Source organism: Tarenaya hassleriana, unplaced genomic scaffold, assembly GCF_000463585.1.
Source record: "Tarenaya hassleriana unplaced genomic scaffold, ASM46358v1 Cleome11, whole genome shotgun sequence".
In the NCBI taxonomy this organism is placed as follows: Eukaryota; Viridiplantae; Streptophyta; class Magnoliopsida; order Brassicales; family Cleomaceae; genus Tarenaya; species Tarenaya hassleriana.
Window position 1 is genome coordinate 905,842 of NW_010961290.1, and position 14,266 is coordinate 920,107.

General features: G+C 34.3%; 1 protein-coding gene across 1 annotated transcript; it reads left to right on the forward strand.

Annotated features, from left to right (window-relative positions):
• The first annotated feature begins 3,339 nt into the window (after nt 1-3,339).
• LOC104805253 (ethylene-responsive transcription factor ERF119-like) lies at nt 3,340-5,668 on the forward strand. The gene is made up of 3 exons (XM_010529753.1): nt 3,340-3,391; nt 3,722-4,008; nt 4,097-5,668. Exon 3 carries the CDS (start codon nt 4,303-4,305, stop codon nt 5,308-5,310), a length of 1,008 nt encoding a protein of 335 aa, XP_010528055.1. The 5' UTR covers nt 3,340-3,391; nt 3,722-4,008; nt 4,097-4,302; the 3' UTR covers nt 5,311-5,668.
• Nucleotides 5,669-14,266: the final 8,598 nt, after the last annotated feature.

Genomic DNA, 14,266 nt, shown 5'->3' on the forward strand with positions numbered 1-14,266 from the left:
CGAGGAGGAGCATTTTAGTCAACCACAACAATGGACGGTGGAGATGAATGATGACGTCATGCATAGACAAGGAAGCGTCAGCTCGTGACGTGGCATATTCGGTGAGAGGGAATAAAAAGGAATTCATACGGAAATTCATGTAGGTTTTTATATTTCTAATTCTAACCTTTTTTATTTTTTTAATCTTCCTGTTATAATAAAAGACAGTAACCCGTGATCATTGTTTGCATTATACATGTGTATATATATACGTTGAAAACCTCGTGATTGTTGAATTCTTTGATTAAAGTTGGAGAAGTCCACGGTCTAATTGTCAAGTAAACGAAATATAATTGTATATTCCATTATCATGAATTTTATAGATTATAATAATACAGTAAACTATACCCACACAAAATAATGCATTATTTAATATTAACAAAACCGTTGAATAATAGCCAGAAATATAACAGAAATTATGATCTCAACAGAGGAAAAAATGAAAATTTGTTTATCTATTAGGGATGCTGTGAGAGTTGTATGTCTTACTGAAGCAGAGTGATATTAATTGGCATTAATATATCTTCGAAATATACATCGAGGGATTTTATATTTATGGAGTATACAGATCATTTTCACATATTTTTATAATAAGTTATTATTATTATTATTAAATAGCGATGAGTTCGTGTCTTAGTGGAATTAGTGGGTAATGAACTAAATCAATTTTAAAAAGAATATATGAAGCGTATATAATTCAGAGGGTATAACTGTAAAGTCTTCGTTTATAAAGTCGGTCTTTGTAAATTGGAAAAGTGAAAAACAGAATTTTAATTAGATAATATTGTACCTATTAAATTCCTTATAATAGAACTAGGCTTCTCTCATAGGCCCATTCTGATTTTCAATAGTGGGCCAAAGGCCCATATAAATGCAATACACGTGGAAAATCATTTAATAACGAGAAAAAAAAAATCAAAGTTAATACTCACAATTATGAGGCCATGACTAGGATGTGAAATCTGACATTTTGAATTTTGTGTGCGGATAATGATATAATCGGACCTTTTATTTATTTTTATTTTCCTACAAATAGAGGAGGTGGGGTCCACGTCGGCGGCTAAAACCCTCGAGGTTCCGTCCACCACTTGGCCTCTTCTTCCCCCCCAACTTCCCACCACTACCGTGACGTTTCAATTAATGAATTGATGTTTAACTTCATTCACCCATTATTGTATATATTATTTATTATGGTTTAAATCTACCGCAGAAATTAATTTGTAAAAAATTTCCCATCTTCATTGATTGTTTAAAAAAAAAAAATTGTCCATCGTCAACCGCCACGTGGCACTGGAAATCCGACACCATCCGGCCCCCACTGGCTCAGTTTTGAAACAAGAATGGTACAGCCCGAATTACAGTTGCGTAATAATTATATTATTAAATGAAAAATAAAAGGATCAATTCTAAAAAGTCATTAATTTTCTAAAAAAATATTGTTGTAGTTAGGGCTGGGCGTGAAGAACCGGACCGATCCGAACCGTTAAAACAATATTTTTTTTACCTGAAATCGCTGTTATTTTCTGAACGATACCATTTTTAGAGAACCGAATTTTCCCAAAACCGAACCAAACCGAACTTTAAAAATCCCGAAAAACCGAATATTTTTAAAGGAAATCTATCATTTTTTTAATAAAACCTGGAACCGAACCGATCCGATACCGAATACAATAAAAAATCCGATTGGTACATATTTTTGTAAAACCGAAAGAACCGAACCGATCTATTCCGTCCCGAATCCGAACCATTTTCCGAAACGGCCACCCCTAGTCGTAGGCACGTAACATTCCAGACGTTTTTTTTGGTAATGTTTACATAAGTATGTGTTTATTGACGTTTTACTTTGATAATAATACACAATATCGTATACTTTGATATATTATTATTATCATCATCTTTATTTTGATTGAAAATCTATACATATGTTCATAGATAATGGGAGACAACCTACAAGAGAGCATGGTACAATTATTTTGCTGGCAAAGTATGGGCCGTTGGATTCTTTCTTACATTAATAATCTGTACGTTCGGTACAATAGTTTAGTCACGTGCCTCCGAGCGTGCATCCCATGTTTTCCTTCCCGTTTTAATATTCGTTTTCTTAACAAAAAAATATTTATTTTATAGTATTCTTCTAGGTCTAGAAAGGTTTGTATAATAAATTAGAATACGGTACTGATACAGTGGCAGTGTTATTCGTAGAGAAGATTGGACCAATGGGAAACACGTAGGCGTAGTGATTCTGAATGTAAAACTGTAACGCGAAAAGAAACAAACGCTGAATCACGAGTTCTGTAATAAAATTGATTTTCTGTTTAATCAAAAATAAAAATAAAAATATTATTTATTTAATTTTTCGACGAAACAATAAAAAGAGGTTAACAACAAGCAAAGTCGCCGGAGAAAGAAAACAAAAATGGAGGATTATATATTAGATATGGCCCCTCAATTTTCCAAAAGCAGGGAATAATAATACCATTCACATGGCTTTTTTTCCACCTTTGTTTCTCCGAATAAAACATAACTTATGAAAAATCACAGCGTTTAAAACGCGGGTTTTGTTTTATACAAGATATCCACTGGGTTAATAGTGTAATTCATATTTATAAAAATATTTTTTTTTTTATATCATATTATTTCCCCTGTAATTTCCAAAAAGGAATCGTGGCTTTGGAAAATGAGGGGGGTAGTGGCAGACCCACGTTCACCAAACGCGGACCCAAGTGGAAATGCCTTTTTATCATTTGCGCGTTTAGAAAACGCAAAAAAAAAAATGGTTGAAAACTCTGCAGATTTTGTCACACTCTAATCTTGACCTTGACGGTCTTTTAGTCGCTTTAACCAACAAATGTTACATTTAAAAAAAACAATTAATCTCATGAATAATAATAATGCTACCACTTCTCTCCTAAACATGCACGCAGACCACTACTACTTCAAACTTTCGTTTGATTTTATTTCGAATTAATCATATATTATAAGCTGCAGTTGTATTATTATTATTTCAATATCGGTTAAACCCTCGGTTTTTGTAACACCTTAGGTGACTTTTATTTTTTATTATTTGAATTTATTACTGTCGTACAAATTGTGAATTTCCAGTCTGTAGTAGCAGTGTTTTCGATAACATTAAATAAAAAAAGGAAAAATAAAAATAACTTCCAAAATTGAAGGATTTTTTAGTATTTACAGTAAAACCATAATATGTTTTCATTTACTACGCCTTCTTGGCATATTTGTAAAACAGTGAAACCCAAACTGAAGTGCAAGAACACTGAATGTGTGTATATAAAGGGTCTGTGACGGAGGAGAGAGAGAGTGGAGACGCCGAGAAGAGAAGAAAATAATTAAGGTAAAAAAAAAAAAAAGAGAAATGGAAAGAAATTGTGCTTTCTTCTCCGTTTGGGGATTCGTCTGAATCTATCGTTTATTAAATTACTTTGAGATCTACGTTTGATCGGTCGGCTTTTACATCCTTGGACTTCTAGGGTTCCTTCATTTTTTTTTGTTTTTTCCTGGGGAAAACTGATTACTGTTTTTCTCCGACCGATCCTTTTGTCCTGTCGTAATAGCGAGGGAAATCGTGACCATAGATTTGTCATCCGATTCTTGCTTTATCTTCTTCTTTTGCTTCTATATCTACCAGTATCTCAAGCTACTTTTTCGCTTTTGGAAAACGCAGGGGAGAGAGAGAGAGAGGGGAGGGGAAGGGCTTGTTTGTTCGTGAGATCACCGGAGCGAAACAGAGTCGCCGGCGAGCGGATTTATGTCGGAAGTGTCTTGTCTTAATTTGATCGAAGCTCCGGTGACTCTCTGTGTTTCGTCCCCTTTGTCTCTGTCTTCTGCTTCTCCTCCTTCATCGCTCTCTGTTCTGCTCGGCGGCGTTTCTCGCCCCCAAAGCTGCTGCTGGTTCGAGCAGCGGTTGACTCCGGCGACTCCATCAGCTTCCATGCGTTTAAGGCCAAAAAGGTATCTGGGTTTTCATCAATTTCATTACTTTTCAGCTCTGTTTCATGATGTCCTGTCTGAATATGAAATGGGTTCGATCTTGCCGCAGGACTTGTTCGGGAGTGAAGATTTTTGGAGGATTTCGTATAAATCAGCTTTACCTGTTCTTGAGAGAGGTTCTCACTTGATATTCCACCTTTCTCGCCAATTTTGCCTCTCTTTTTTTTGTTTATTAAGTTTCTCACTGGGCATCTGGAGGGGGTTTAAGCATTAAGGGAGGGTTTCGGTTAGTTCGTAGACAATCTGTTCGACAAAATGCCTGAACCAAGAAAACGTTCTTTGAGCCAAACCAATAAACCCTCAGAATCTCCAAAGGCGAAGGCTTTCCTTCTGAATCACCTTCCTGGTTTGTCTGAAGACCTGAAGGTGACGAGGAAAATCCGTATTGTTGTGAATGATCCTTACGCCACAGATTATTCCTCGAGCGAAGATGAGGATGAGATGGGTCGGGAGAAAGTCCCGAAACTGAGACGTTTTGTTCGTGAGATCAACCTTCCTTTCTCTCGAGCTTCTCTGGCGGAACCTGAAGGTTCGTCTTGTCGGGAAAGCAACGACGGGGGCAAAACCAAAATCTCAACTTGTAACAAGAAGTTGTCTAGCAAAACCTCTCGGGAGGGACGTTTTGGTGTATCAAAGCCAATTGGTGTCAGGCAGAGGAAATGGGGGAAATGGGCTGCTGAGATTAGACACCCAATTACAAAGGCTCGAACTTGGTTGGGAACATATCAGACACTCGAAGAAGCAGCCGATGCTTATGCTGCTAAGAAACTCGAGTTTGATAGTTTGGCTGCTGCTGCTTCTGGTCAAAACCCTAAACCTGTTGTCTCCTCTGATGTGTCTGAAAGTTCTCTGTCAAATCCGTATGCTTCCCATGAATCAGATACTATGGCCTCTGTCTCAGCTTCAGGGTCCAATGTTGTTGCTGAAGATTTGGTTGAAGGCTCGGAACTAGGTGATATGGTCAAAGGAGGGTTTGACTTCAACTTTGCAGATCTACAGATTCCCGAACTCGACAGCTTGGTGGATGAGCCTCTGGTCTCGAATGGTTCTGAGCTTGATTTTCTCTTCATGGAAGAGAATGGTCATTTCCTGGATGAGTACTGTGGGATAGATGACATGGACATCTTCGGCCTGGAAGGTGATGGTCCGAGCGAGCTCCCGGACTGTGATTTCTCGGACATAGACATCGATCTTGGCGGTGCCAGCGACAAATTTGCTTTTGCGGATCACATTGCAACCCCCCTCAATATTGTATGCCCATAAGTTATTTTACTACATGTTTTTAAGGTTACTACTACTACTGTTAGAGGACAGTGGACAGTGTTCTCAAGGGACCAAGAAGACTTGTGTTTCTACGGGACAAAGCGGTTTTGCACGTTGTGGTGAGTTTTTTTTTTTAGATATTAAATGTTTTAATGTCAGTGGAGAAAGGTGAGAGAAGGGTTTGAGTCTTGGGGCTTTTGGGGTTTTGCTTAATGGCCCTTTTGATTCATTAGCTCTCTCATCTTTGTAAGTTTTGCCCTATTTGAGTTTATTCGTATAAATACGGAGCTGTTGTGTGTTCTTTAAGAAATGCGTGTGAAAGCCCTTTTGATTGGATGTGATAAGCTCTTCTTCTGTTTACTTGGCATTCAATCTTAAGCGGTCCGAATATATTTAAAATAAAATTGAAATTTGTATGTTTGGTATTCTTCTCTATCGTGAAGCTACCACACATGTCCACAGGATACGGTCCAAATTATGACATCAGAAAGATTTGATGGGCACCTCATATAAAAAGTTTTGTGCGTGTTGTGAACACTTGTCACATGCCATCGGTTCATTTTTGGCTCATTAGGACTAAATGCCATAGACATTTCATATAAGGTGGATTCAAAGTTTTGATTCATACATGGATGGACTCATTGGTCCAAATTTGTTTATTTTAGGGTTTAAATTTTCGGCTAAAAAAAAAACATATCAACTTAATTTCCACGGATTTTACTTGGTTATTTATTTCCATTTTTTAAAATTATTTTTATGTATTTGATTTAGATTCGGGTAATTTAAATTTAACAAAAATCAGATAGTTTCAAATCACTTTCGATTTGAAATTTAATTGGATATATGTGGTTTACCTATCTAAATCAGTATGATAATGAAATCATGAAACCCCCATTCAAGAGGACCGATTGAATATTAATGTGATATTATTATAATGCGACGGCGGCTTGTTCGGCCTTACAAAGTGCTTGCTCGAATTATTGAGATTGTGATATGATGTTATGTTCTAATCAAATTATCATCACTTGCTTGCGTTGGTTTTCATTCACATGGAAAAAATGGACCATACGAATGATTTTTATGTTAAATTCAGCAAATAAAAAGAACATTTACTAATTATTTTTTTTTGTTTAAAGAATTTACCTTTTCATATTATAAAAAAAAATATTTTAAGTTGACTTACGGATCTCGTATTACTTTTTTAGAGAGAGAGTGTAATTAAATTAGAAATCCTATAAGATATATGTGGATCGACTTTGACCACATGAAAAATAGTGTTGCACGCATTGGAAAAAATATCAAAAGTGGGCTCGCTCATAAATCGTTTTCGAGGGTGGAAAAAAATGTTGCAAATTGTGGGGAGTTGGTGATGGTGAGTCCAAATTAATATTGTAAAAATGTGTATTGTGTATGCTTTTTCGTGAAGCAATTGGCTAAATAATTGTGGAGAGAAATCATTCATTAGAAATTTAGAATATTGTATTGGTCTCTCTTTAAGGTTTTATAACCACTCACTTCCTCGGAGACTTTGGTTTGACTTTGAAAATCGATATCTTCTTCACTCCTTTGTATCATAAATTTTTATACGTATTTACATGAAGTTTGACAGTTATAACTTTTGGGTTTATTTCTATGCAAACTCCATGTGTTTTTTGTGATACAAATAAAAAAAATTATTAACTATAACAATATATATATATATTTGTGTGTCGTATAATAGAAATTTTATATCTAAAATCGGTCTAATATATGCTTGCAATTTTCTTTTCGATCATTAGGCGTGTTTTATTGTTCTTTACGTTACCAATATGGGTGGGCTGTTTAATAAAAGGTTATGTCTACATCCAAGTGAAACGTGTATTGGGCCCATACTGAAAGCCCAATATATATTGAAATTTGGATTTGCTTTTGCTTTTTACAGTACATGGGAAAATTACAAATGGGCCTAAGGCCTATTGAACTTGGGAATATTGGGCTAAAGAGTCCGAGATGGGCTCGATTCGGATTTCCCAGAAGAAATATATCCCACTCGCAGCATTGGCGCGTGTCATGTACTCGCGAATATTCACACGGTAATAATAGAAGAAATATTTCTCTATGCAAAAATGTATAGAAAATATGTGTAAAGTGTCTTTTTTTTTTTCCTAGCCTAGAGAAATATACGAGATTCACATGATTATTCTAACTAGGTAACGAACATGTATACCGTATATTGTACAATGACCAACGTATGATATTACGTATCACCAATAAAATAATTTGCGGCATTTTAAAAAAAACAATTTAGCTTATGGTAATAAATATAAGTACTATAATTTATAATACTTCACTTCAATAAACTAATAAAATATGGGAGAAGAGACAGTCAAAGCGATTCCAAATCCAAACAGTAAAAGACAAAAAGAAGACACAAAGGCTTCGCCCACATTGGTTTCTCTGCTTCTCCTCTCACAAAACACCCAAATTTAACCTAATTCCAACACCTCACTCTCTCAAAATCTTATTTTATTATTTTAATTCTAAAATTATTATACCTTACTACATTTCAAACAAGTGCCAATAAAATCGAAGCATTTCGAAAGCTGAAAAGTTTACCCTTCAATCCATGTTTATCAATTTTCTATTGATATAGTTTTATAACCATCCTCTTACATTTAATTCCACTACTTTTTTTTTTTTTTTGTAAAGCATAAATTGTATTAACCAAAAAGTTTCGGAGTTTCTTATACCATCCAAAAGATAAACTTCAATATATAGGAAATAAAGAAAATAAGGAATACTGTTATTATAGTTAAAAAGAAGAGAAAATCATAGTAATCGACATGGATATAAATACAAGATTTATTTTTTTATTTTTAATTACGTAAATGTTTTACTTTTCATATGAACCAAGCGACTTCATTACATGTTTATGCTTAGTATTCAGAAATATGTATTAACTTATGATTGTAAAAAAAAAATTCATTATCTATGTTTTTTATATCCATCTGAATAATGTGTTTTTATGAATTCATGAGAAGAAAATATCTAAACAGCCATAACTATATATTACAGGTTTGAGTATAATCTCTTTAGACTAATTTTGCGTAGTTTTAAAGCAAGTTCACGTGGAATTTAGTTTTATATATTTTATTATTTTTTTTAATATTTGTCTCCGAGTAATCGATTATAAATTGTCTTCACTCGATATTATTACGGAGTGGTACAGATAAATAAATAAGACGAATAAATGAATAGAATCCAAACGCTACCGTCCATATCCAACTTCTTCATCTCTCTCACTTCTCTGTTTTCTTTGCGACAGTAATATCTTTTACGCCATTAGCTTTCGCCCACGAATCCCAACGGTAATTTAATTATTTTTACATAAAAACTTTGCTATAAAATGGAAATATTCGGTTTTTTATATGTCTACTTGAGAGATCACATGTTCGGACTTTGTGGGCAAATGGCTTATTTGCTCATTTAATTATCACACAGTGTATATAGCGATTAAAATTGGTTATTAAACCAAAATAAATCAGAAACGTATAATTGGTTTTCTAACAAATTCATAACATTTACATAAATATTACAAAAGGACCATTATATATAACGTTACAAAATCGTTTTCGTGTCGACGGCTAGAGTGGGGAAAAAGGGAAGCTTTACAAAAGGCTTCAGTGGTGCTTTTTGTGACTTGTAGGAAATGGTCATGGTCAATGCATCTTTTACTGATCACAAAGTCAACTGATCCGACGGTTGGAAATTCTCATCATGACCCATGACGTCAACTTTGTGCACTGTTCCTCGTCCCTCGCAAATCAAACCAAGCTTTATCGTATGTCTGTATATATGGATCATATTTCAGTGTTTACGTAAGTATTGTAATCGAAATAATTTATTAGCGGAATCTAGTAATAGTATAGTTTATACCGACCGATCAGCGGCCAGAAAGTCTGCTTACCGGAGAAGAGAATAATCGAAAACTAAAAAAATCAATCTATATATGTAAATGTTATATATGCGTACCCATATTATATATATATATATATATAAATATTATACACATCCTACTATATAATATGGTGTGGGTATATATATATTATTGGTACGTACGTATATATTTTTCCCTGACGATGTTTGTCTCACTGCAAATGAAGACAACACGGCATCAGAGATGAAGAGTACCAACGAGTTTTTATCTGAAGTTCCATTGAAATTGTGTAACATCAATTATAGAGATTTGATAACCATTTCTTTCCCTTACCATTTTTTTTCACAGTATAATAAAAAATAGAAAAGAAGAAAAAAACTCTAACGGCATAATAAAGATGAGAGAATTTCTCATCACTTTGATTTTGTTCACAAGACTAGTAAGCCATTACTCGTAGTGTTCTTCCTTCGCTGAGATCTCCAAAATACCCTCGTTTTCACCTTACATAGACGGAAAAAACGTGGGTATTTTGGAGAAAATACATTAGTGGATGCATAATTAACAAGAACAAGAAGAAGCATGAAGAGTACAAGAAAACAGAAGGAAAAATTTGTAACAAATTGGCTGGTTTTACTAGTTATGGAGAGGATCCGGACAACTGGGTACCGTTCTTTTCGTGTCTTTGAAGCCGTTTCCGATTCCGACAACCCGACCCGACGGAGAAAATTTTCCGGCCAAGTACTTCTTCACGAGGTCTTCTTGGTTACTCGCCGGCGGCGGAATTTCCCGAAATACCCGAATTGCCCCTGCGGCGGAGTTTCCCCGGAAGACCCAGATGTGTGATAGAGCATAAAGCAAGAACACCATTATTAAAGATGAGCTTCTCCATAGCCTTCTCCATTCTTGAATATTAGACATCCCAACCAAAACCCTAACATAAATTTCTCCTTAAAGATCGAAAGAATCGTTAAACCCTAATCGATCATGGATCCTCTCGATTGATCTTTCTGTGTGCTTCTGTAAACGTTCTTGGGTAATGAGGGAGAGAGAGAGAGAGAGAGAGAGAGAGAGAGAGAGAGAGAGAGAGAGGATGTTCTGTGATAGGAGTGTGTTTTCATGCAAATATAAGAGTGGCCCACGTGAAGTATATAAAAACGATAGAAGTCTAAAGTTTTTTTTTTAATGTTTTTTACAGTAAGTTATTTGTGTATATTCATTTATATATTCCACGTATACGCAAACATATTATATAGACAAAGGTATAAATCAGGTAAGTATTATAATATATTGCCAAAAGAAATTCTTTTTTCTCTTTTTAATTACCAGAACGGAACGGGTCCCTTGACCCTCTCGTCAACGACAAATTTGTTTTTTTTAACACTTACCATTTGTTTCGAAACCTAAACACGATTCGTCTATTCAATATGTTTTTTTATTGACGATTGAAAATTTTATTTTCCAATAGAATTTAGTCAATTTGTTAAATTTAAGATATAAACTTACCTCACTAGCAATATTCCATCTTCGTTTCTCAAGCAACCGAACCGATTCCAAATTATATATACATATATGATAGCCAAAAAAAAAATACAACAAAGCTATTAGATTTACGATGATAAGCTGTGATATTTCATTATTAAACCCCCAAACTCCAATGGTTCTTGCTAAAATGTTCAACAAAATGAACAGTTCTTTTAATGTACATAAACATCCATGTGTAGGGTGTATGTATACATACATACTTACATACATATATATATACACACAGAGAGAGAGATACAGTAGGAAGGTGAATTGAATGGCTAGATGAAGGTGTGGGGCATGTGGACCGCGAATCTCGCTAATGTGTTGGAGTCTTAATCAAACTCATTCGTAACCTCTTAGACATGAAAACCTCAAACCAATAACTTAACCCTTTCACCGTACCATTTTTTTCCTTGACTTGAGTAATCGTGTTTTTCTATCTTTTTCTTATGCACTCTCGTGATCTTCTCCCCTTTCATTTTCTTTTCTTTTTTTAAAATTTTTCTCTAACTTCCATGCCATTTTTTAGTGTATTTTTAATAATACTTAAACGGTCGACTCACAATAGTAGCACCGTTTGTTGCCTCGTGGCACTATGGCATTGGTTTTTGGTTGACGAGGACATAATTAATTAAATGATATTTGGTTCCGATATTTTCAGAAAATGTTATACATGATATATAATAGTATTCTTTGTTCTTATTTGTAATATCTCAAGACTTGAATTCATGTACCAATCTTTTTTTTAAAAGGAATTCATGTACCAAACTTGCAATGAACTCTTTGATTAATTAGGTCAATTTATATACGTGGGGTTTCCGTTTATACAAGTTTGTGCCGTATTTATACATGTTTGCATATAATACATGCGCGCGTGTGTATATACATATATATATATATATATATATATAGAGAGAGAGAGAGAGAGAGAGAGAGAGAGAGAGAGAGAGAGAGAGAGAGAGAGACTTAGTGTGGTCTTGGAACCAGAGTCATAAGTCAAACATTTAGATTTACTGAAATGGAGCGTCTTAGAGTGGCACGGCCGGATCGGTAAAGAACCCATTGGAAACTTATGAGGCAACAAATGATCAAAATATATGTTTTTAGATGTATATATGTATATATATATATATATATATATATATATATATATATATATATATATATATATATATATATATGAAATCAAGTAAGATTATTTGAAATTTAAAGGTGTTTCTGAATTTAGGGTGCATATATACAAACACACACACACACCCCAAAAGGGTAACTTGTATTTTTGGCATTTGAAACAAAAGGAGAAAGATCGTGTATACCAATGGGGCTTAAGTTTAACGGCAGGATAGTGTCCGTACGATATAATCTGTCGAAGGAATTGTCACGCAAAGACTTTAATCGGATGTTACGTTTTCGACATGACCACTCGAGTACATTCATCTAAATTTATTGTTCCCCCGTACATTTTCCGACACCATACGATACAGAACCATAAGTCTCAATAATGTCATATCAAACTTGTAACGTTTGTACCAAATAAATATATATCGTTGTGTGCATTGGTAGGATTACTGTTTTCTCTCTTCCCGAAATAATCTATGATCAATCCATTAATTATAATTTTCACTTTCCAAGTTTATAAAACGAAGGGATAGTTTATAAAAAATACTAACACATATGAATGTTAGCTGATGAACGGTCTTAAATACCGGCTGCCACTAATCACGATATCAATTGAATTATTAATATTGTATCATACTCATGCATGTTGTTGACTGCATTCCAAAATCAATCTAACCATATCAGCTGACCAATCAAAACGGTCTAAACTTTCAGTTTAATTTTTTTAGTCTTAATAAATATTTCGAATTTCGTGAACCGTAATTTCAGCATGGAACAAAATTGAGTAATTAAAGAGCAAGTGAAGTGTATCCAGCTCTCGTGAACAAAACGATCAGAAATCTTCTGAATGTTTTATATATTCACGTTTTAGCAACTGGAAGGTTAACACAAATATCTATCACGTGTCGGTTACCTTCATCATTGGTACGTCATTCTGTAACCCTGTATCAATTAATATTTATACACACACATATCTAAAAATTCTGTCCCTTTTCGGTCCAATTGTGTATTTTATTAATTAAAAAATAATAATTAGTCGTTCTTCTAGCAAAAAATATACTTGTTTTCAAAACAAAAAACAAATCTTCCAAACAGTGATAACAAATAATACCCCGACCTATTTATTCAGGAGGTGAATATTAAATCGATAAAATGTGAACTTTCCGAGGACCCAGTTAATATATATATATATATATGTATGTATATGAGTGCGTGAGTGTGTATATATATTTTTGTTATCCTTAATGATGATATTAAGATGGTTATAATATATACTGATATTGCTTTTGCTATATATATCCAAGCATTTTTTTTTACTTGTTAGCGAACATACAAAAACACGAAGAGGATATTAAACACATTACATGCACGCGTATACGTGTATACATACATAAGTATATACATGTGAAAAAAAAATTAGCTCCTTTTTTTAAAATTTGGAGAAAGAGGATGTTTGGTTGTGGTGTGATGGGGACAAAATCTGATATAAATCAATACGCTTGATTTTTGTCCATTATCCTCAATGTTCTTATTGTAGTTAGGTTTTGGAAAGAAGAAGAAGAAAAAAAAAAAGCTGTCGTTTTATTAACTGCGCTTTGCCGTTTTGTGTTTGTTCTTCTTCCCTTTTCTCGACCCTTTTCTCGTTGCTTCTTTCCCCAGTTTCCTTCTCCGTTGTCAGAAATAGAAACCCATTATCGTGTCTATCTTTCTCAAAAAAGCCGATACATGTGCACGTATACATGTATATATTCGTTTGTGTAAATGCATATGGTTTTGATTGTCTATATATTAACCCAATGGGACAAATTTACATTATGTCCAAGAGTTCGAGCTTTTGTTTTACATGTTTGTTCGAATCCACCACTTCATCTTCTCTGGGTTTTTTTTTTTAAAAGTTTGAGCAGTTTTTGACTGAATCTTTATTTGACAAAAAAAAACTTTAGGGAAAATTAATAAGAATGGAATAGATAATCAAAATCTACCCGTCAATGAAATAAATAACTCACAACATCCCATATGAAATTATTCCCAATTTTAGTTAAATTTGCAAATCATTGGCATTCCGGCATATAATACATGGAGGCAAGTCTCTCTCCGCCTTAAAGTGAAGCGCGTGGGGGTCACGCAAAATAGAGTCAAATAAACAAGGCGCGTCACATGAAAACATAATGGGCTTTGGCCCATCATTGAAATTGGGTTTTCAGTTAATGTCGGGCCCACGATTTTCTAAATAACAAAAATTATATTACGCATTGATGGGCTGATGGGTCTATTGAGAACTTCGAAGCCCAAATATTTACATTAACACATGTTACAAGTCAAAAGATGACTGGGCAGAACTGAGATACTGCAGAGGTTCGTAAACGGTGTCGTTTGTTAGATTGATGTTTCACTTGT